We start from the raw sequence: 22,473 nt of genomic DNA, 5'->3' as shown, positions 1-22,473 counted from the left end.
ATATATTAATAAAGCAATGAAAATGCATTGACATGCTAATAAAATTGCAAATGCATTTTGTTTATATTTGATTTATAATATATTATGAAATATAATAATAATGTGGTAATTATATGGTCTAAGGATTTAATATAATATAAATTACAATTAAAACATATGCATTTCCAGTAGGGTAGTATGTATTTGATACAGCAAACAGGGTTGTTGTGGAGCAAGACCTCAGAAAGGAATCCATACAGATGACTACAACTTTTGCTAAATTTTAAAATTAAAATGTCTTGATTAATTTTAGGGAGTGGTCATTTTTATGAAGTCTATCAGTGCATCAAATACATGTATTTTGTGGCATAACTAAAAAAGTAAAATTAACTATCAGTGTCTGATTTGTTATTGTAATACTTCTTCCCATAGCAGTGGAGTAATATCATAATACCAGTGCATTATGCTGGAGCTACCTAGCAAAACCATTAGCAGATAACAGCATAGCCAGAACTGGCAACACAGTGGATTTGAAATGCATACTCCACATTTGTCCCCTACTGTGTACATTAGTGGTGTTATAGTTTAATGATACTGCAAAAGATTACAAGTGTGTGCAGTATGTGTATTGATTCATGCCATTACCATATCATTGGTATGTCAAATATTAAAAAGCTGCACTGTGGCACTATTCTACCACTGGCTTTCACCACTGCAGCTGCCCTTGTGCTACCCCCTAGAACAGGAACCTTGCATTACCATTGTAGTTTCACTTTATTCCTATTGAGGATTTACATTATTTAGCTATTTTGAACAGTGTTTACAAACTGATAAGAAAAGCCTGTTTGACAGAACTGTTTTGTAATTACTGTCACAAAGGAGAGACACTCATAGGTAAAATTGTCTGTGACTTAATGCTTCTAGAAATACTGCACAGCTTTAATTCGGTATCTAAAACATTGCATGTACTGGTATGATATTGTTTATGAATAGATTCCACTTGTCAAGTAGGAGAACTCTCAGTTTTGATAAGCCCCATGTATTTCAGACATTGTTAAACAAATGCTAAAAGACCAGGAAAGCTTTCACAATAGCTAGGAATCAAAAATAACTAGAACAACAAAATATAACCATCCTTTTCCTCTAGGAGACTGACACAACAAATCAGAGAGCGCTGGACGCATAACCGCAAAGCACTACAGTACGTAAGCCATGTCTGCAGGAGGCTTTGTCAGATGCCTTAGTTCAGGCATGAGTTGTCAAATAACATTATTGGCTTTTTGCTCTGGTTCTCCTGCTCTGGTGCTGGGTGCTCCTTTACAATCTCCAATCAATAACATTGAATCCATTCAATTCTGACCTCCAGACAACCCCCCTCCCATTTCTCTGTAATGGTGTAGTGCAGAGGTAACAGTGTGGCAGTTAATGTGGCTCTTGCTCACTCCTTTTGCAAACTAAGCAGAAATTATTTTCCCTTTGAAACGCTTTTAACTCAGCACCCTTAAAACAGGATTGCAGCTACAGTGGTGTTTGTCATTATGATTGGGCAACTGCACAATCTTCTCCACTGGCTTCAATGTATTTAAAAAATAGGGGATTTTAATGGATCAGGACTAATTAGTGGCACTAAAAAACAACAAATGTATATAACACTAATCTTGTACACAATGAATGCATTTGATTCAAGGCACTCAGTCAAAAGATGTACATGTCTATATCAATTATATAGCCTACTAAAGATTTAAATTGGTTCTCCATACATTATAGGAAGGCTAGTAAAATATAGGAATGCCTAAGGGAACACCTCACCTAAGGGAACACCCTTGTGGTGAAACAGATTTTGCCCATTGTAAATGCTCTGGCTAATGTAACAGGAACTTCACCTAAAAGAACACCTTTTTGGCACCGATAACGATTTGTTCACAATGGATACTATACTATGTAAGAAAGTGCCTTGTCATCATGAGAGTGTCTTGAGGGACACTGATTGGTTTATTAAACCTTTCTAGAACTGCCATCATATTGTAGTGTGCACAGGGAAGGCAGCAGCATGGCTGGTAGGTGACGTAATCACATACAAAGACATAAGCCCGATATCCACTCCTTGCAAAGGAGCCGGCTTTTTTGTACAGCGGTATCGGTGCTATACTTCAGTGCGAGAGGTTCTGGGTTTGCGCCCATCCGCCTCCTGTGTGTGGATTGCCTTGTCCTTTGTGAGGCGCCTGCCTCTAGGAACCGAGATCGCTAAAATATCATTGAATTGTTTTGTGGTCTGATTTCCACGAGTGCATCTCATTGCTACAAAATGACATATAAACAAACTGTAAAATGTGCCGCTGTTTCTCTTGCTAAACAAAGTTGGAAATTGTTCGAGCTCTTGGAAAAAAAAAAAAAACTGAATCAGACACAAGTTACTGAGCAATTTAGTGTTTCTGTTCTGGTGAGTTGCTTCACCAGTTTGGTAAATAATGTGCATGTCTTGTATATTGCTGCTGCACTTTGTAATGTGTGTAGGAGTGCTGTGCTAATTCAGTTTGACAATTAGTTTATTAACGGTAAGTTAACCATAAAACTGCCATTATTTTGCCTCTGCCATTGTGATTGCCCGAAACACACCTGCCAGCTAATTTCATAATACATAGTGCTTTAAGTTTTTTAGTTTTATTAATTAATAATTAGTTGGTCTGCTACTTTATTATTATAGTTTATTAACATATACTTGCCTATTGTTTTGTTTTTACTTATTCAGTTTATTTCATATGTTGATCCATGTGTGTCATGACAACTAATACATATGTATTTATTTATTGATTCAAATTGTGTGTGGTGGCTAACTCCGCTTGGAGAACACTTAGGCTGTAAGAATGCTTGCTTCCCGGGGGTGTTCTCTTAGCTGAAGACTACTGTACTCTAAAGAAAATTGGGTGAGAGGTTCCATCCTCTCAGTATAAAAGTATCTTTTCTTACAAGACTTTTGTTTGCTAAGGGTACATTTTCTTCAGGACAATGCATTAGTCAAACCTTTCTGTGTGGTTGATCAATACGTGAGCAACTGAATACACCAATAATGTCATTTTATATCTGAAATCTCAATAATTTTGCTGGCATGGGAATAACTATTATTTCTTTACAATGGGCAGTGTTTAACCTATTGCTGATGTGGTGTTTTATTCATTAAAATCATACAACTAATATTGTTGCTTTTTAATTTTAACAATATCCACTAAAGGACAGAGTCTACAGTAACAAACACAAAGCACAATACTTCAGGCAGGAATATATATTTGTCATTGTCATTTCTAAACAGCCCCATGTGGGCACTGGATGCACACAATTACTGCAGAAGAAGGTGACAAGGCAAGTTCTTGCGCTCAGCCACAGATTTGACATTCCTTTTGCTTAATTGCAGTATGTTTCAGCTGAGTTTGAAATACTATACAGAAATATTTACTTTTCTTTGGAGTTCCCTGTGGATCCACTCACCTTTTCATGTGTTTGGGAGAACAATCTCTCTCAGAGTTTCCCAGCACTTGCTTCACATGCAACGCATTGTATGTGTGAGTGTATTCTGTTTCGTCGTTGTAGTCTGGTCCTAATAATGTCCGGGCCCAAGTTCCCATGTCATAAGGGGGTAGAATGCCCCCAAATTCTGAAGGCAGGCACTCCGGAAAGATTAGTTGATGCAAACTGTTCAAATTGTTTCCATGAAGAAAAATCTGCAAATAAATAAATACTACATTAGTTTATCTAAGCAGACATATGTATAGAATATATCCAATCTAGCTGGTAGTTGTGTATTTACAGTAGTAAAAAGTAATCGATATTTTTGATAACCTGGCACTGATACATACACATTTAATTAAAAAAAAAAAAACATAAACAAAATAAAGCCAATAATTGTGTTTGATTTCACATTTGACAAGCTAAATGGGTTTTGAATTTTACTGAATATAAATGTCTACAGTTACACACAACAATACAAGAATCTGCACTAATAACTATCTTGCTCAAATGTATATGTTATGGCAAAAGGCTGAATATTGGCAAATCTTAAGATTTACTGGTAAATGATATTTACCAGGCAAAATGATAAATGTCTGAAATAAACATTAACACTTTATTTCGGAGTCAAAGGACGTCAGCTTGTGGGCAGCGACAAAGTCTGCCATGCTACAGTAAGTAAATATATCTATTTAGTGCCTGTATTTGTCACATTTTGTGTCATAACCATGTCAAGTGTGATTTTCTGTTGAAAAAACAAAGGTTCAAAATGATTTCATTTGCATCTAACAGAATGTTATTTTTCATAAAACTACTATGTATTTGGAGTACAATATCCTTCAACATCATTGTGAATTGTTTTATATGCAAATTTACCAGAATGTTCGTTGTTCTACATAATTGAATTGCTCAGTCATGCAGTACTGTACGCTCATTAATGATTATTTTGTTAATTGAAAATGTGTATGCAGAAATAAATTATATTATTTGACATCAATATTTTTGGTTAATGAAAGATTTGTATGTAGAAATACATATATTGTATACATCAATGTTTTTTGTTAATGGAAAATGTGTATGCAGAAATGAATATATTTTCCAACATTAATGATTATTTTGTTAATTAACAATTTATATGCATGAATAAATACATTCTCTGATGATATACATGCATTTACCAATATGCTTCAGTAAATCATTAACCGGTAAATGTCTGAAAAGCAATCTATTTCTTCATAATTTCAGATATTTACCACCTTATTTGGTAAATGTTGACATTTACTGTTAAAACTTAAGATTCTGAATTTTACCGTAACATGTATATTGATCGATTTTTTGAGGCTTTGTGGTGTGCTTACAGCACCTACACTGTAGTCGCTTTCAAATTAATTAAATAGTCAGGTTTACTTATACTGTGCCATTGCAGTAGAGTTAGGGTCATGCCAGTGGGCATGAGGTATGTTTGTCTTGCTTCAGTGATCAACACATGTATTTCAAATTGTACCTCATTGAAAGCCATCGGCTCTTAATTCATCCTTAATGAAAGGAAATCAGTCACTTTTGACAAAGTGCACAGTGTTGTAGAAAGAACATCTCCAATCAAATTGCCAGTCTGCCAGATGATTAGACATTGCTTGAACACCTGTGACACAGATGGACTAGTTCTTAGCAGTATTCCCAGTGTGGCTGCCAGGTAAGTCACAGATGTAAAAATTTCCATTAGAAAAATCCTTGCATTTCCAATCAGAGTGTGCTGTTATTACAAGCCGAAATCTAAAAATGCCTCAGGTGTTTGCTTTGTGAAACCACCAAAGAAGACACAAGGATGGTAGGTATAATAATCAATTAATGTATTTTACCTAGTTGAGTATACATTATTTATCTACTTAAAAAGCTGATAATCGCATTGGATTATATGATGTTGTGTAATAAGGCATCTGAATTGACTTTGCAATAAGAACTTGAAGTTCATACTTTATAGCTAAAATACTCTGTTCACTTACAGTATTATCAGGATAATGCAGCTCCAAAATACCATATATAAGAATATTAATTAAAATGTGTCATACGTTTTCTGTGCTTGAAGTATTGGAGTTAAACATGTGTGCTGCATTGGAAAACATTTTGTGTTTCTAATTTAATTTAAAAAAAAAATAATGTAAATTCAACGAACTTTAAAATATAAACCATTTAATAATGTATCAGATAATTAAAGGTTAAATGTCATTATCACACAAAATTAAGTTACGTCAGTGAGTGCTTTGGCTGTCCAATGATTACATTATTCAATCTGTTGTTTAATACACATGCGTAAAGTACAGAAATTCTTAAACAAATACATTCAGAAGTAAAAAAAAAAAAAAAAAAAAAAAAACTACATTACATTGTAACTACATTAAATTACATTGTAACACATTCAGCTCTCCTTCGGCCTCACGTAAGTGAAATCTTTCCTCTCAGAAGTATTAAGCTGTCCCTCAACTGTTAGAATTTTTTTTACCTTTGGAATAAACCTGTCAGCTCAACAAAGGCTTATCGCTGGTAATAGATTGTAGTTCTGAAGCTCCGGGTGTCTTTAAAAGTAACAGATACATCTGTTGCTCGGTTAAGTGTCAGTTTTAAAATGAATAATGAACATTTATGTAAAGTCCTCTCAAAGCTATTTCTTGTCTCTTGGTGACATCTAAAGTCATTCTGAATACTTTTAAAGCTTCTACTTTGTGCCTGCAATTATCAGGTTGAGCTATTTGAAGTTTATGCAGCATTAATGTAACTGGTCTAGTTTACTTCATATATACATTAAATTACAGGTAATATTTTTATTTTGGGTTATTTTAGGTTGTTCATCATCGCTATACATGCCGAGGTAGTTTATCTGGAAAACTGACCAGACTAGACCAATACAGATTCCGTTTATTTCATTCAAAGCTGGTGAACAACTTGCTTTTGTAGGATTATTGTTGTACGTCATATCTTGCTTCAAAGAACCACTGAATTGCGTAAAAGCCAATTCACCTCTAAAGAGTGGAACACTAGGGTTGCATTCAGTTTACTACCAGCCCTCCACAAAGTATAATTAAAAATAGGTAATTTACACTTAAGATACTTAATATATTATTCAAAATGCATTATCATTAGCATCACTTTCTTGCAAATTATTTATCATTTTTCAACTGTTGATGTTTCCAGAGTAGACTTAACTACTTGCACAAAAGGAACTGTATTAGGAGATATACTCCTTTTGAATCACTTCTTGTCCCACCTCAATGCCAGAAAAAAAGCACTATGTGCAGTAAAGGAAGTTTTATGTTTCTTGGGGCCTTGTACCAGTTCCACATGGAGTGAATCTACAATCTACAGAAAAATGACAAGGGGTATTTAAGTAAATTGTTATGCTATTGAGAGAAAAGAAAGTGTTTTACAGCTTAGTTATTACCCCTTTAATAAATCATTCAGGGGGATGTTATAAATGGGACCACTGCATATAAAAAGTAATGGATAATATTATTTTGTGGATCACCTTTTGAACCCCTTCCATAGTAATGCTCACTTGGAATCAAAGCGAGCTTTAAACACCTTTTTATTTTCATCAAACAGCATGGATTGAAACACTCCATTACATGATATGCAGAAGTACGATTTTGATTACCCGTTTCCTGGTCTTGTCTTTGAGGAATGGCTTTATTATGGTGTACAGCGCATGAATGTACCAAGGCTGATTAACAAAATGGATTCCTCCAAAGCGAGCAGGGAAACTGTCCTACAGAGATTAAAGAGAAAAAAAAAATAAGTAAGACAAAGAAGCTATTAACAGCAATCTGCAGCGACTTCAAAAAACCCTGAACTTATGCTTCATAAAGTTGTCATATTCGTTTGCAAGATACAACTCTGTAAGGAACTGCAAGGAAGGTACAGGAGCATCTCAAATACAATATAGGAGGTAGTGAGAGTGGAGTGAACCCTCGTCTGCAGGTGTAGCGACCTCTTGTGCTATCTGCTGTACTAAAAGAGCCAGACTCTAAAGACTGATGTGTCTTTATATTAACAACTTCTACCACCGACAGTTATTTCATGTTTTTCAACATCCACAGGATGCAATCTTAGTGACCATTTAAAACACTTTCTTTCTGCAATGATTGTCTTTTTTCTATAATCACTGCCATTATGAAATTGTAAGCATTCAAAGAGGGGTCCTTTTCATTGAAGAAGTTTCAGAGTAGGCAATCAATTACTTTCCCTGTCCTGTTTGAATCCCATTCAAACAATGGCATGTTGATCAAGTGGTTATCTTGTACATAAAAGTGAACATAGAGGAGTTAGTGCTATTATGAGAATATTCTAGATTTACCCAGCTAGCAAATATTTTCTATGCTGCAGCCCTTGATCAAAATGTATGCAAACCTGGTAATGCATCACTTCTGACTTTACTTCAATGGCTACAGTGCACTTTACGCATAACTTAAGAGATTTTTCTTTTAATATTCAGGGCATTAAATCAGTGACATATAGTATAGTGTTTAGATCTATAATAACTCTTAATAACCAGCAAGACATTTTAAACTAATTGTTCCTCGTGAGTATCATGCTTTTCTGAAGCACAATAAAATATAAGCACTTTTCTGTTGTAGTGTTTCAAGATCTATATCAACTACTTGGAGTTTCAGGCAAATTCACATAAGTGACAAGGGGTAGTGGCCTGTGTTTTGTGTGCTATCTGTCTGAAATACATGTCTGGTTGTTATAGTATATGTCCTTGAGATCTAGCTAATTTCAGAATGTCATACTAGACACTTTACTCAAACAGAAAACTATGAGAAAATAAAAGCTAACAGATAAATGGCAATATACTGTATAAGCAACCAACACCAAAGCCTGCATTATGTTTTTTTTTTTTTATTTAGGTTTGGAAACATTTTAATGTGCGTTGCTGTACTGCTCAGGAATAGGGTGACTGAAGTTTTCTGCAAATAAACTAAATTCAAAATTTAGTTGAGTCAACCTTCATGATGTCAACACCATTAAAGAGTAAGTAGCTGGGTTCCAAAAAATATAGCGTTGCACATCCCCACGTGTTGCTACAACTGTTTAAATAATGTACCTGTACTTTTTTTTAAATTTTCATTGCTAACATCCTGACAATTTTTACACTTTTAACTTTAAAGTCTGTTTCAAAGCTCTCTTCTAAATATCTCCTCTAGTACATATTGTCAAACAGGTAACACAGCAATAATGATCCACGATGTGGTACGGAACAGAAAAGTCAGAGCACAAAGTCAGAGTTGTTATGTATTTTTTTTTCAATCACTTTTCCTGCAGTGATTTAGAGAACAGAGTTCAAACCCCAGTACACTAGAGTGGATGTTTTGAAAAGAGATTTGAAACAGACTTTAAAGTTATAAGTGTAAAAAGTTGACAGCCTGTAACAATGAAAAGCAAAATTGTTGTAATACCTGGGGCCGTTTAACACTTTATTTTTCTGAACCTCTCTACTTACTCTTTAAGTCAAGGTCCTAGCATATTTAACACTATAAAAGCCTTTTTTTTTTTTTTTTTTGCAATAAAGTACCTGAAATTTATAGTATAATGATTCATTGTAGGAATGATACACCTGTGTATTTGATTTAATAATGTTACACAAAGAGTCTAGCGATATGCAGATATCTTTTTTTGAAAACTGATAGGTGAGAAGAAGGTACAACACTGATTATCAAAGCCCTGATAAGTGAAAAGGGTACTAGATAACTGCTCTTGAACACTTGCTGTGCTTACACTTGCATTCTGGAATCATTTAGAAAGGATTAAAAAAAAAAACATTCTGTTCCAGAAGGGTGCGAAACCAGCAGGGTTTGCTTCTCTCAGGAGAATAGAATGCTGAGAATTTTCTGGAATCGTTCCAGAACGTGTCCTCAGCATGGTTAGACTAGCAAATAATATTAAACCCTAAGTTTTGAGAGGATAAGAGGACATGTTCGGTAGGGTTTACACTAGCAAAATATTCCAGAACACTTCCACTTGCCCGCTCGTTTCATAATATTTGTGCATGTGTAAACGCACCTGTTGTTAACCTTGATGTAGTTGAATGTCCATGGTCCTTCACTGCTGTTAATTATTAACATTCAAATGGGAGTTAATGACAGTGTACCATCAGCATTTCCGCATATGATATCACATACAGCTTTCCTAGTAAAATGTAGAATCCACTGCTTTTCATTCTTTATAGAATACTTTTCTTTCCATTTGCTTTACTTTCAGTTTCCGATCATTCTATATAGTTCTCTGTTGTCATATGTCATATGTTGCCTTCTTGTTTTTCTCCCACTAACAAATTTCTATTGTAACTAAAATTGATGTTTTTGTGAATAAAAACTAAGCATTCCTGATAGCACAATCTAAGGGGTATGTCATATCAGATTGAATGTTTTGTAAATATCTTTTTACTTGTAAAACATCAAGTAAAAAGATCTGTATCATTGATATGTACAGAGGTTAAAAACAATCTGCCAATGAAACAGTTCATTTTCACTAGACACCACCTGTAATGGGACTTTATAAATAGAACCAAAGAATAGCACTGTGTGTACCAACTCTAAAGACCAGGTGTCACATCATATGGTTAATAAAGCAATGCAGCTGGAAAGGGATTCAATTTTCCTGGACAAAACTGGTAATGGAACTTACGTCAGAAAATCTTAGAATATGCCTGTAACTATGCAACAAATATTAAGACAATAACTCCAAGTGTGCTGTCTCCATGCAGCTGTAACTTCAAAAGGGCAGTTCACCTCAATTTGGCAGCCATATTAGGTCCGAGATCAATTTTATGGTCAGCAACACATTTAGCAAGATGGTTTCATACAATCCTACAAATACGAAGTTGTTACCTAATCACAACTCACCATTACACATCTATAGTGTAAAACCTTTTGTTCTCAAATAGAGTTGTATTCACATGTTCTAACAATGTAGGAGAAACATAAGGATGTCAAGCCAAACATATGCCAGGCATGGTGTGAAAAAGAAGCAAAGAAAAGAATATGAATGACAATTTTCAAACATTTTAAAAAATATGTTGATAATATCACCAGAACATGGTACAATTGTGAGACCATGTACAATTCAGCTGAAATCATGACATGCAGTGTAAGTGGAGGCAAGGAAGAGAGAATGTAACTGCATAAAAAGTTGTCACGCATTAGCCCACCAAAGCACTCTCATTACTCTAGCTTTTCTCCTTGGCTTCTGTTCAGTTTTTAAAGATGTGCATGAATCATCCTGAATAACTAGAGTACAGTCCAGGATGAATGCTAAATTACAGATTTAAACACCAAATTAAAACTGAATCATCTTCCCAATATTGAAACCAAATCCAATGAATAAAAAAAGACATTTAACTGGTAGGAAACATTAACAAAAGACAAGGTAAGTGGTGTTGAAGAACCGCTACATTGCAAAAACTCTGTGTGGTTTTCCACTGCATGGACACCAGTGTCAGTAACAACTATTGAAAAACTGGGTTTGTGAGGACATAACAAATTATAAGCACAGCGGGTTTAGTATTTTCTTGAACGTATATAATTATATATATATTATATATATATATATATATATATATATATATATATATATATATATATATACATAATAATAATTGCAAAGCATATGGCATGGTTTATATAGATTTCCAGAAAGCTTTTGGTAAAGTCCCACATAAAAGATTAATTCTCAAACTGAATTCAGTAGGGATTCAAGGAAATGCATGTACATGGACTAGGGAGTGGTTAACATGTAGATAACAGAAAGTATTGATTAGAGGAGAAACCTAAAAATGGAGCGAGGTAACCAGTGGAGTACATGAATGATGATTCTGGTATAGTAAGCAAACTTGTGAAATTTGCAGACGACACAAAAATAGGAGGAGTGGAAAACACTGTTGTAGCAGCAAAGGTCATGCAAAATGATCTAGACAAGATTCAGAACTGGGCTGACATTGACATTTAATAGATTCTTATGTTTACAAGAGTGCACCTGGGGTTCTATGGATATTGTGGAGGTTGATGAAGGTAGCGTGGCGCACAGCAGAATTAGTCTTTATCCACAAAGAACAATAATCTACCAGCAACAGCCAATTCTCTCCAATTTTCCTGTTAAATGTGGAGGGTAAGATATTATTTCAGCATTGTGGCACAAAGGTTGTCAAATAATTTATTGAAGAACTGCATGATCAACACCTCCATACAGAAAGCCTCCATATATACAGTGAGATAATTCTCTGTACTCTCTCTTGCTTTCAATCAATCTCTCTCTCTCTCTCTCTCTCTCTCTCTCTCTCTCTCTCTCTCTCTCTCTCTCTATAAAGTCTGCTTTTCACAAGTAGCTACCATGCTGTGCCAATTATGACAAAGATTGATCTGCAGGCTATCACACACTAGATACAGTAGCTTCTGCTTTAATTATAGCATTTAGAAAGTCTTGCTGCCCTATTTCCTGCACAAGATGTGCAAATGGGAATCCAAGTAAGTGTCAGGCACTATTTCTTTCATGCTGTTGCTTCTACACTTAGTTTATATACTTTTTTGTATCAAAGACTAATAAATAACAAATTCTGTGTGTTAAATGATTTGATTATTTGAAGCTTTTTTTTTTTCAAATGTTGCCGTCACATTAGTATCTACTTTCAAAATAACCAGTTACAAGATTTTTTTTTTTTTTTAATTTAGTTGTTGCTAATTATTTTTTATTTTCTCCTGATTTGAAAATGGCCAATTATTTTTTAGGCTCAGCTCACAGCTACCACTGCTGTGCTGACTTGGGAGCGGTGAAGATGAACACATGCTGTCCTCTGAAATGTGTGCTGTTGGCTGACTGCTTCTTTACACACTGTGGTTTCACCATGCAGCCACCCAGGAGCTACAGTGTTGGAGGACAATGCAGCTTCTGGGCAGCTAACAGGCAAGCCTGCAGGTGCTCGGCCAGACCACAGGGGTTGCTGGTGGATGGGGAGCAAGGGACACCCTGGCTGACCTAGACCCTCCTTGCCCTGGTGATGCTTGGCCAATTGAGTGCTGCCTCCTGTCCATGGTTGGTTGTGGAATAGCCCAGACTTGAACTGGTGACATCCAGGCTTAGAGGGTGCATCCTGCACTCATGCAAAGCGCTTTTACTGGGTGCTCCACTCGGGAGCCCCCTCCAGTTACAAGATTTTGTCAAATTAGTGTCCTGTGCTAAGGAATAATGATGCCACCAAGTGCGAAAAGCTGCTAAGATTTGTACAGTACACATAACTTGATAAAACATAAAATTAACAACAGTTTTATCACATAATTATTCACCCATTTTTCACCATGTATCTAGTTTGTTATTGGATCAAAATGTTCACATCTAAAATTAATACAAAAATACAACTGATTTTTATAATTACTGTATAACAATTTTAATTGTCCTGCAATTCTTACTTCTGCTGGCTTTATAATGCAACACATATAGAGACAGCTTAATGACCCTGGCTATTTGGTGTTACCATCTTTATTTTTGTTTTTATTACAGTTCTTGTACCTACTCTTTAAATCATACTATGGTATTTTAGTTTGCACTGTTGCTAACAGCTATCAACCATTATCACTAAACTTCTTACTTAAGCAGTAACCTAATTAAACATTATGGAACAATAATGGAGTTGACACCACATTGAAATTCTATGCAATAAACAAAACCCTTACAATGATTCTTAATAAGTTCATGTTAAGCTTGCCAGTACTCTCAGAGGTATACCATACTTAGTGGTACCCACACAAACACCTTTTTTTTTTTAAACTGTTTTAATATATATATATATATATATGCCAACTATAAAGCCCCTTTAAGTACCTTGGTCGGGTACATGATTTCACACTGTATATCATGTATCTATAATTGAAACTGTACATAATTATACAGTTCCAATGGCAAATACATTCAAAATATCTTTTTCTCTCTAAGCCCCTTTCCCAGCCACTATCTGCTATGTGTAATCTAACTTTCCTATAGAGCAAATATGCTGTACAAGCCAATATTATTCAAATAACACAATGCTATAAATTGTGTTAAATCGCAACTATGAGGTGTATAACTTCCTGTTTTGGACAACTTACAGAATTAAATAATAATGAAACTCATTTTTTGAAGTATTGTGGCCAGCAAGAAGCTTTACAACTTTCACTTTGCATACAATCACACTAGAACAGGGGTCTCCAACCGTGGTCCTGGAGAGCCCCTATCCAGCAAGTTTTATAGGTGTCTTTACATCATCAGTGGCTATTTTTTGGATAAATAGACATTTTTGGATAAATAGTTTTAGCTCTTGATCAATGGTACTTTACGAAAACTAAAAACAGAGGCTATTTTGACCTACTTGCAATTCACTGGTTCATTTTAAACACAATACGAACCACATTTGTACCTAACTCTTCAATTCTACAACATTTATCCAAATTGGATAAGCGGTTCTACTACTATAATGAGAACGTTGAAAACAGAGAATGCACTTGGTATTCTGTGACCTTGACTTGGGTCAGACAGAAGAATGGAAAACATACTGCACCCTCCTTCGCAGGCTGCAGAAAATAAACCAGCAAGCATAATATTCACTACGGAGGCCTGCTATGGTAATTGACTTACCTGTAGCCCTTCAATGGCCAGTTTGAGTATGGTGGGGGTAAGTTTGGATGCTTGTTTAAAGGAAAAGTTGCTCCAGTCTATTATTAAGGTGAAGCCATTGATTTGCAGTTTTGGGTCTTCAATCAGGACTTCCAAAGAGAGCAGGATGGCCCTTAGGATGTCAACAAAATAGTTCCTAGAGAAGATGTCACAGAAACATGAAAAACACTGTTACCTTCTTTAAATCAGTGTATGGGGGAAAAACAACATCTGCACTTATTATATAGGATAATATATCACTCAGGCTCTGTTATCAAACAAAAGTTACAAGCTTTGGAGATATAAACCCTCAGGTTTTTTTGAAACATTGAAACATCCCAACAAGAAATAGAATCAAAATGGATGTTGGAAATAATGATTATTATGTGGCAGACGAGAGAGAGATAGAGAATACAGTTTTAGGAAAGGCATTCTCAAATCTGTTAGCAGAATTTTTTTGATATACTAGAGACAAGTTACAAGGGAGACAAGCTGAAAGGTGATAATTATACTGTACTGTACTCTAGAAAGGTATTATTGGGGATTCTAACATTATTATTAAATTATACAAGGACATCAGAAATATCTATACCATAGATAGATAGATAGATAGATACATCGATCCTATAATTGGGCTTAATTATACATCAAGCAATTATACCTTACCCAACACATTTTCTAAGAATTTTCAGCGTGTTAAACTACAAGCTCCTATAAGGCTTTATCATTCCCACATTAAAACTTCAGAATAATTCATTTAATGATTAATTAACAAAAACAATCCATGACATAAACTATCATGAATGATAGTTTATGTCATGGATTGTGTCCCCATGTTCGGAAAGATCTAGTATTGAATACGTTTTTTATATTCAAAGCCACAGAGAAGGCCCATATTTGCAAAATGTACCGTCTCCGTTATCATGCCAGTACTAGTGTTTAACATGACAGTATTTCATCGGGTGATGCATAAATGTCATTTACCATCAAAAAACATCACTAACTGTGATGTTAGAATAACTTGCCCTTAGAGACCAATTTTCTCATCTGTTTTGTACGGTTAATTGACCCTTACAGGCATCATATTTAACATGTGCTTTAGACCAGGTGGAGAATGAGATGCTTCTCAGCTGTATCATTTCCTAGCATAATTTCTGCATTTAGGAACATGCTTAAGCCAATAGCAATATTAAAAATTGTCTATGTTTAATTATCCATTAATTAATATAATTTAAGTATTTTGTTTTGTAATGCATACATTAAATTGCATTGTTAACTCGTCTGAACAGGATAGGCTACTTACTGGTTGGAAAGCAAAGTTTGTAGCTATTCGTAGCTCTAAGAAAATGTCAGGCTTGTGTGCACTGTACATTAAAAGGAGGGAGATATCTTGGAACATGATCCTCCCAGAAGAGTGAGAAGACCCTGCTGATTTGAGCTGCGACTTGCTCTCTGTTACTCTGATGATATGATTCATAGCAGGTATTGATTCACCTTTTTGGAGAACTAATATATACTGAAGAGTCGAACTGCTAGAAACAAGGCTGTCCTCATATTAATGTATATTCAATTAGTGCATGATTAGGATTCTGTTGTTGACGAGTTTTGCAGGTAATCACCATTAGCAGAAAACTAGCAGGCTACTTAACTTTACATATTTCTTATAACATTCCATCTATTGATAGAGGCAGCTCAAGTTTTAAAGTAATTATATTTTATTTTGACCCCCCCCCAACATGTACCTGTTTACTATTTACAGCTCTGGCCAAAAGTTTTGCATCACCCTATAGAATAAACTAATCTTGCTTCATAAAGTCAAATGAAACCTGCTCATTAATGTTACATTAAGATGTTTAATTAAATACCGCTTTATAGTTTCCATATACTTAGCGAAAAACTGACAAAAAATGAAAAATGTGACATTCTGAAATCTAACATGCAATACTGCTCTCTATTATGGCTTTCAATAGAATTTTGTGATATCATTTTGTAGTTTCTTTGATTACATGATGTTAAATAAAAGATGTAAATGATGTAATATATATATATATATATATATATATATATATATATATATATATATATATATATATATATATATATATATATATATATGCATATATAGGTATATCAGAGCATATATTTTAAGTTTGCTAAAATTCAAAAAAGTTTAAAATAATATTTTGAGAAGGGTACTCGAACGACCGCGACATCACGGGCCCTTTGAAAGAACACGTGCATTGCAAAAATAACGTGTTTTTTTTTTTTTTTTTTTTTATTAAAAAAGCATATTGTAGCATTTCAGCAAAGAAGCATAAAACAGGAGAAGACACGTTTTGATCCTGGTTAAAAAAAAAAAAAAACTCTTCTCCAGATGGTCTCTCAGAACCCAAGCCAGAGTCAGTACTTTCGGATAACCTGCCTGTCTCCAGATATGTTCCATAGCTATAACATGACAATGTAAACAGACTGTGTATGCCATGGACGTCTTAAGTAGGGGACACGGCTCATTTGTATACATCTGCCAACTGGTTAGATAACATCTGTCTGTAACAATTTGTGAGGGTAAATCACATCTAAACCCATTACTAGCAGGTAAAATAACCAGGCAGTAGTTTTATAAATGTTAAATACTGCCTCATACATGTTTTTAATGGCCAGAAATTACTGCCATCTTTTATGAATATGGCCCAGAGTCTTTTGTGCATTCTATATGCACAAAAGACACAAATGATTAACATTTTATGAGTATATCAGTATAATGGATACCCTTAGGAAACTGATAAGAAAGCATTTAGTTTAATTTGAAATGCAGTAAGGTGAGTAATAAACTGACTCCGTTGGGATCTAGCAGTTGGTTTAAATAATTTTCCTGTATAATTCTGTGTAAATAAATATAAAACCATAAAATGGGGTCAACAATAAGAATCAAGAAACAAGAAAACAGGGTTTTTATGATGGGCTACTTTTTGGATGACGATAATAATTATATTAATAATAAAGATATCAGTAATAAAACAAATTTGAATGAGATGGATGCCTTCATTGTATGAATTAAACATGCGATTAAAACCAAGAGTAACTGAGATTTAAAAAAAAATTGAATCGTGAGGTCAGTCACAATAACATTTTTTAAACGCTATTAACTTTTTTTTAATCGTTTGACATCCCTAGTTATGTTGTTAGGCACATTAGACCTGCAGGGCGGTTCTAGTAGCCTTCATCCTAGACCGCTCACAGAACTCGCGAGAATCGCACCGTTGGGTACATACATTATATTAAATGTGTATCTGAAAAATAAAGTGTTACATGCCCCCACGTGTTGCTACAACTATTTAAATAACATACCTGTCATTTTTATTTTCATTGTTAACATCCTGACATCGTGTTAAACTTGTAACCAAGTCTGTTTCAAAGATATTTTCAAAATGGTCGCTCTAGTGCACTGATAGTGTAAGGATTATTCCCCACATTGTCAAACAGGTAACATAGCAGTAATGATCAATGACACAGTATGTTACAGAAAAGCCAGAGCACTTCTTGTTGGGTTTTTTTTTTTTTTTCCTGCAGTGATTTTGAGGACAGATCTAAAACCCCAGTGCACTAGAGCGGCCATTTAGCAAAGAGCTTAGAAACAGATTTTGAATTATTAGTGTAAAAAGTTGTCAGGATGTTAACAATGAAAAGAAAAATGACAGGTACATTATATAAACAGCTGTAGAAACACATGGTGATGTATAACTATATTTTTCAGAAACCCGCTACTTACAATTTAATGTTGCTTTTAGATGTGAAAATGAAAAGGCAGTGCAGCTTGAATGGGGTGGAAGTGTTTTCAGCTGTGGGTTCTGATTTGATGTCTTTAAAGTTGTACAGCCACTCCAATATTTACCTTTCTACTGCTTTTTTTTTTTAAATGTATATTAATGACTTTAATAAACCATCTAGCAGAACTAGAATTGAGGTATTTAGACTTTAACACTTTGCATTTAAATTAATATTTAATTTATACTATGGAATTTGCACTTCTGTGCATAGTGTCCCATAAGAGAAATTATTGAAATGCATCCATCATAAAATATAATTTTGTGCTTACAGTGACACTTAATTATAAACCATTGTTACAAAGCTCCTCAATACATTTGATATATATATATATATATCTATATATATATATATATATCTATATATATATATATATATGAAACAAAAAAGTTATCATTTATCATTATAATAAGAATACTGTATTCTGTTTTTTTTTTAAATGCACTGTTATGCACACCCATGGTATGGTAAACAATAAAGCATGGATGGGGGCATGACAACATATGACAAATACATATTGTAGCGATTTGCAGACTTAATGTCTGAAACTTTTGTTTGTCTTGCATGTTTTAGTGTCGCTGTGTTACATCACATCATGTTTCGCTGTGCCATGCCACTAGCTAGCAAGGAAATGGGGGACATTTATTTGCACCCTCAGAAAGCTGGCGGGAGATTGGGGCCTGAATGGCATGCCCGAGATTGATGAAAGTGGGTGGAAGGGGCGGGTTAATGCAAAGAAAAAAATAGGAGTGCCTGTCTGAGTGTGAGGAGAGTTGGAGAGCAGGTTGTGAGAAGAGAAAACAAGCAAAATAAAGACAGTTACCTGACAGAGTGAGGGAGTAACTAGTTGTGTGTTCAGCTAGTATTTTATTATTTTGGCGAGAACCACGGCCCTCGGTGGTTCTCATTGTTTTGTGTTACAATAAACCATGCATTCGAGAACTGAGATACCTGTCTGTGTGTGAGCTGCTTCTTACTCTCAATGCTACAATATTATTAATACAGTAGTATTTGAAGGGAAAATCATGTTAAACTGCATTTTTGTGTCCAAATGTATAATGTTACACTTTTTTGAAACTGTACTAAAATTTGTGTTTATTAGTGTCTTTATTTACTGTATGAAGACATGACATGATTTGGAATTCAAGTCAAAACATTTGCATTACTGCATTTTCTTTTTAGTACTGCTATATATCATATAATTAATTAACTGTGGTGGAAGGGCCACACATGTTGTGGCTATGGTTAATTCTGTATATTGGTAGTTGTAGAGGGATCAGATGAATGGCTCAAACCATATTCCTTTTTAGTCTTTTTTTCCCCTCAACTAATCAACGAGTGAATAATAAATATAAATACACACATAAATACAGCTATGGACTAAATCATTTTAAAATTGAGACACAATTAAAACCAATAACAAACAAACAAAAAAGCTATATGAACATAATTTAGATATTTATTTAACTTCATGTTATCAAAGAAACTACAAAATTATATTGCAAAAGTCTGGAAGCCACAAAACTAGTACAGTATTTGATATTAGATTTGGAAATGTCACATGTTTCAATTTTTGTACATTTTTCAGAAGCATATGGGAAGTAGCAAGCGGTATGTAATTCAATATGTTAACATAACATTATTTAGCAGGCTTCATTTGAATTTATGAAGCAACATTTGTTAATTATATTGTGATGAAAAACTTTTGGCCATAGCTGTACATACATACCCATACATACCTAATGCATTGTGGTGAAAGCTGGTGAAAACAAACAACCCATAAATTACTATATTAAAAGAACATAAAGAACTATGTATACCGGTACATTTACCTACTCTGGTCCCAGTTAGATGCAAAGAGGATAAGGATCTTCCTGCCGTATTGATCAAGGTTTTCTAAGACTCCAGGAAAGCCATCCATTAATGCTCGTTTGATCCCAGGATCGTCTGCCTTGAAGCTTTTAAACATGTCCAAATTCTGCTGACGGTATTGAAAATACTGAGCAAGTAGTTTGAAGGTCTCCATTTGATTACATTTCCTTGCTCTAAGGAATCTTAAAATGAAAGCATCATCTGTTCGGAGAAACCCTATATCAGGTCTTGTGATGACCATGTCTCTGACCTGCTGTATATCCTGATGTAAAGTGTCCAGGTTCTCATTTAGTTCCAAACGAGCTTTCTCTATAGTTTCAGGACAAAGACCAGCTTGCAAATGACTCATTTTTTAAAAGATAACTCCACACTTGGGTTTTCAATCTCTTTTAATTGTCGTCTTGTTATAGCATTAAAATCACAGTGATGTCAAGGTTCTATACATTGTAGAAATGATCCAAAGTGAAGCTGTCGAAAAATGACTTCAGAGAATCAGATGTTCTTGTTTATTATCTTCCTAGGAGGCATAGGTAAAGTATGTTGATTATTTGTATGGCAACAGCCGCCGCTTACAACATGGTTCTAAAAGAGATAACAGCATGTTTAAAACAGGCTTATTGCTATAAATTCACTTGCACCAACAAACAGAATAAATACCACATCAGTTACCAACATCATTCAAAACATTCATGGCTATCTTAAGGTGATAAATAAAGATTACAGAGCTCTACATTTCTTAATATCAATTCAACCCAAATGTTTTCTCAGACACAAAGAATTTTGGATAAAAACATTATTTGCACACAGTAATTGTACTTCTATAGTAGCTTGTTCAGACTGTAAAAGAACGAATTGGATACAGAGATGCATAATTCATTTTTTAAACCTAAGTCTACTTAGGATTCACATGTTCTTGTGTCTCCCTCTAGCAATTCCATACTATACAATAACTGATAATCAATTTGGGTGATGACAAGCATCTTGAACTACACACGGCAGCCGATTTTCTCATTTTTTAAAATCCAGATATATATGTTAGCAAGCTGTCCATGCATTCTGTTTGTTTAAATATTAGTCAGCATTTGAAGTTTAGGGTACTTTTACAGCAATATGCATGAAATCCTTCAACGGAATAGATTGGTAAGCGTAGTGTTGCTTACGAAGGCCGCACTCCAAACAGCAACACTGGTTAAAAATTCCAAAGATTATGTACAATTCACATTTTTTTTAAAATGTTATATTGCCTGTTTTATATATATATATATATATATATATATATATATATATATATATATATATATATATATATATATATATATTATAAGTTGCATTATTCAGAGTGACTAGACCCAGTAGAATTTACTGGAAGCTAATTTCTAATTGCTAATTTCGTAGCAACATCTGCCAATATTAATAACATTGAACTGTTCCAGTATTATTTGTAACATGTTACAGCACAGGCGCCCACCACTTATAACGGATCCTGTTAGAACGGAGTTCTGTTCACAGCGTATTAAGAGGAGGCATGTCCCTGCCAAACAACATGGGTTTAACATGGATTTACTCTGGTTAAAACGGGCTAGTTCATAACGTATGGGCAGGAAATATATCGTTTAATACGTTCAGTTTTCCTGTAAAATAGACAGATGTTTTGCGCTAGTTAATGTTTACCACTAACACTTATAACGCTTAATTACTAAACTGGCAAAGTTACATGTTTGCCTAAGAGGTCACGTTTGCTGACAGAGCGATATACAATACATTACTACACAAATACTTCTTTACATTACCGTTTTAAGCATTTCCAGATAAGAGATAATGCCAACGGAAGTACTTACATTGTGGCTTGCTTCAGATCACTATAAAATACATCAACGTGTCATATAGAGTCTGGGCTAAATAGATTAGCTTTCATTAGAGCCATTGCATTCGGTCGAGAAACCATAATAAATCACCAAAATGACACAGGCAGCACAGTACAGAGATGGTCATAGTGCTGTGCGACTAAATATAAAAATATGCCAGGAAAACACATGACTTCAGTTTGCAATGAGGCCACATCCTTGTCTGTCCTATTTTCAGTCTGTTAAATAACTTTCCACTGTATTCCAACAGCAGGCTAAGAGCTGTGTCTTTGGGGTCTGATGCACTTAGGCGTTCCTTTCTTTTAAACGGTCTTGAATATGTTTTAGAAAACCCAAACACGCAATATGTAAAAAGTACTCCTTGAAAATGGAATGGAGGATGCGAGTATGAAGCGAATGGAAGAGTTGCAGATGGAGTACAAATGAGAACTGTCCATGCACAGAGGTGCTGAAGTACTCTGCAGACGTACAGCAAATGCCTGAAGTGATGCAATGGTGCAAAGGCATTATTTCGGTTACTATGAATGGTATTCTTACCTTGCGTATCTTTCTAATGTTTACTCGTTTTCTTTATGCCGTGGTTAGTATGGTAATGAAATATATTCTTAATGTCAGATTTGTCCAGGGATGTTGTCAGTATAAGTCCTTCTGCTGTGATTCTAGTACTGTAGTAGGCATGTGCTGAACCGCTGTTGTCCTCCCACACAGAGTCAAATTTCTTCCAGGTCCTAAGAATCCGCAAAGGCAATTCTCTCCCTCT

At 34.7% G+C, this 22,473-nt stretch overlaps 1 protein-coding gene across 1 annotated transcript; it reads right to left on the bottom strand.

Moving 5' to 3' along the window:
- Positions 1–2,763: 2,763 nt before the first annotated feature.
- Positions 2,764–22,444, bottom strand: LOC121313376 (clavesin-1-like). Its single transcript, XM_041245831.1, has 5 exons — positions 22,251–22,444; positions 19,809–20,430; positions 14,134–14,308; positions 7,130–7,240; positions 2,764–3,695 (listed from the first exon to the last, which is right to left on the bottom strand). The coding sequence occupies exons 2-5, from the start codon at positions 20,195–20,197 to the stop codon at positions 3,459–3,461; spliced, it is 912 nt and encodes a 303-aa protein (XP_041101765.1). The 5' UTR covers positions 20,198–20,430; positions 22,251–22,444; the 3' UTR covers positions 2,764–3,458.
- Between the last annotated feature and the right edge of the window lie 29 nt (positions 22,445–22,473).

The sequence above is a fragment of the Polyodon spathula genome, chromosome 3 (genome assembly GCF_017654505.1).
Source record: "Polyodon spathula isolate WHYD16114869_AA chromosome 3, ASM1765450v1, whole genome shotgun sequence".
Taxonomy (NCBI): Eukaryota; Metazoa; Chordata; class Actinopteri; order Acipenseriformes; family Polyodontidae; genus Polyodon; species Polyodon spathula.
This window is presented reverse-complemented; position numbering and strand designations above follow the sequence as displayed.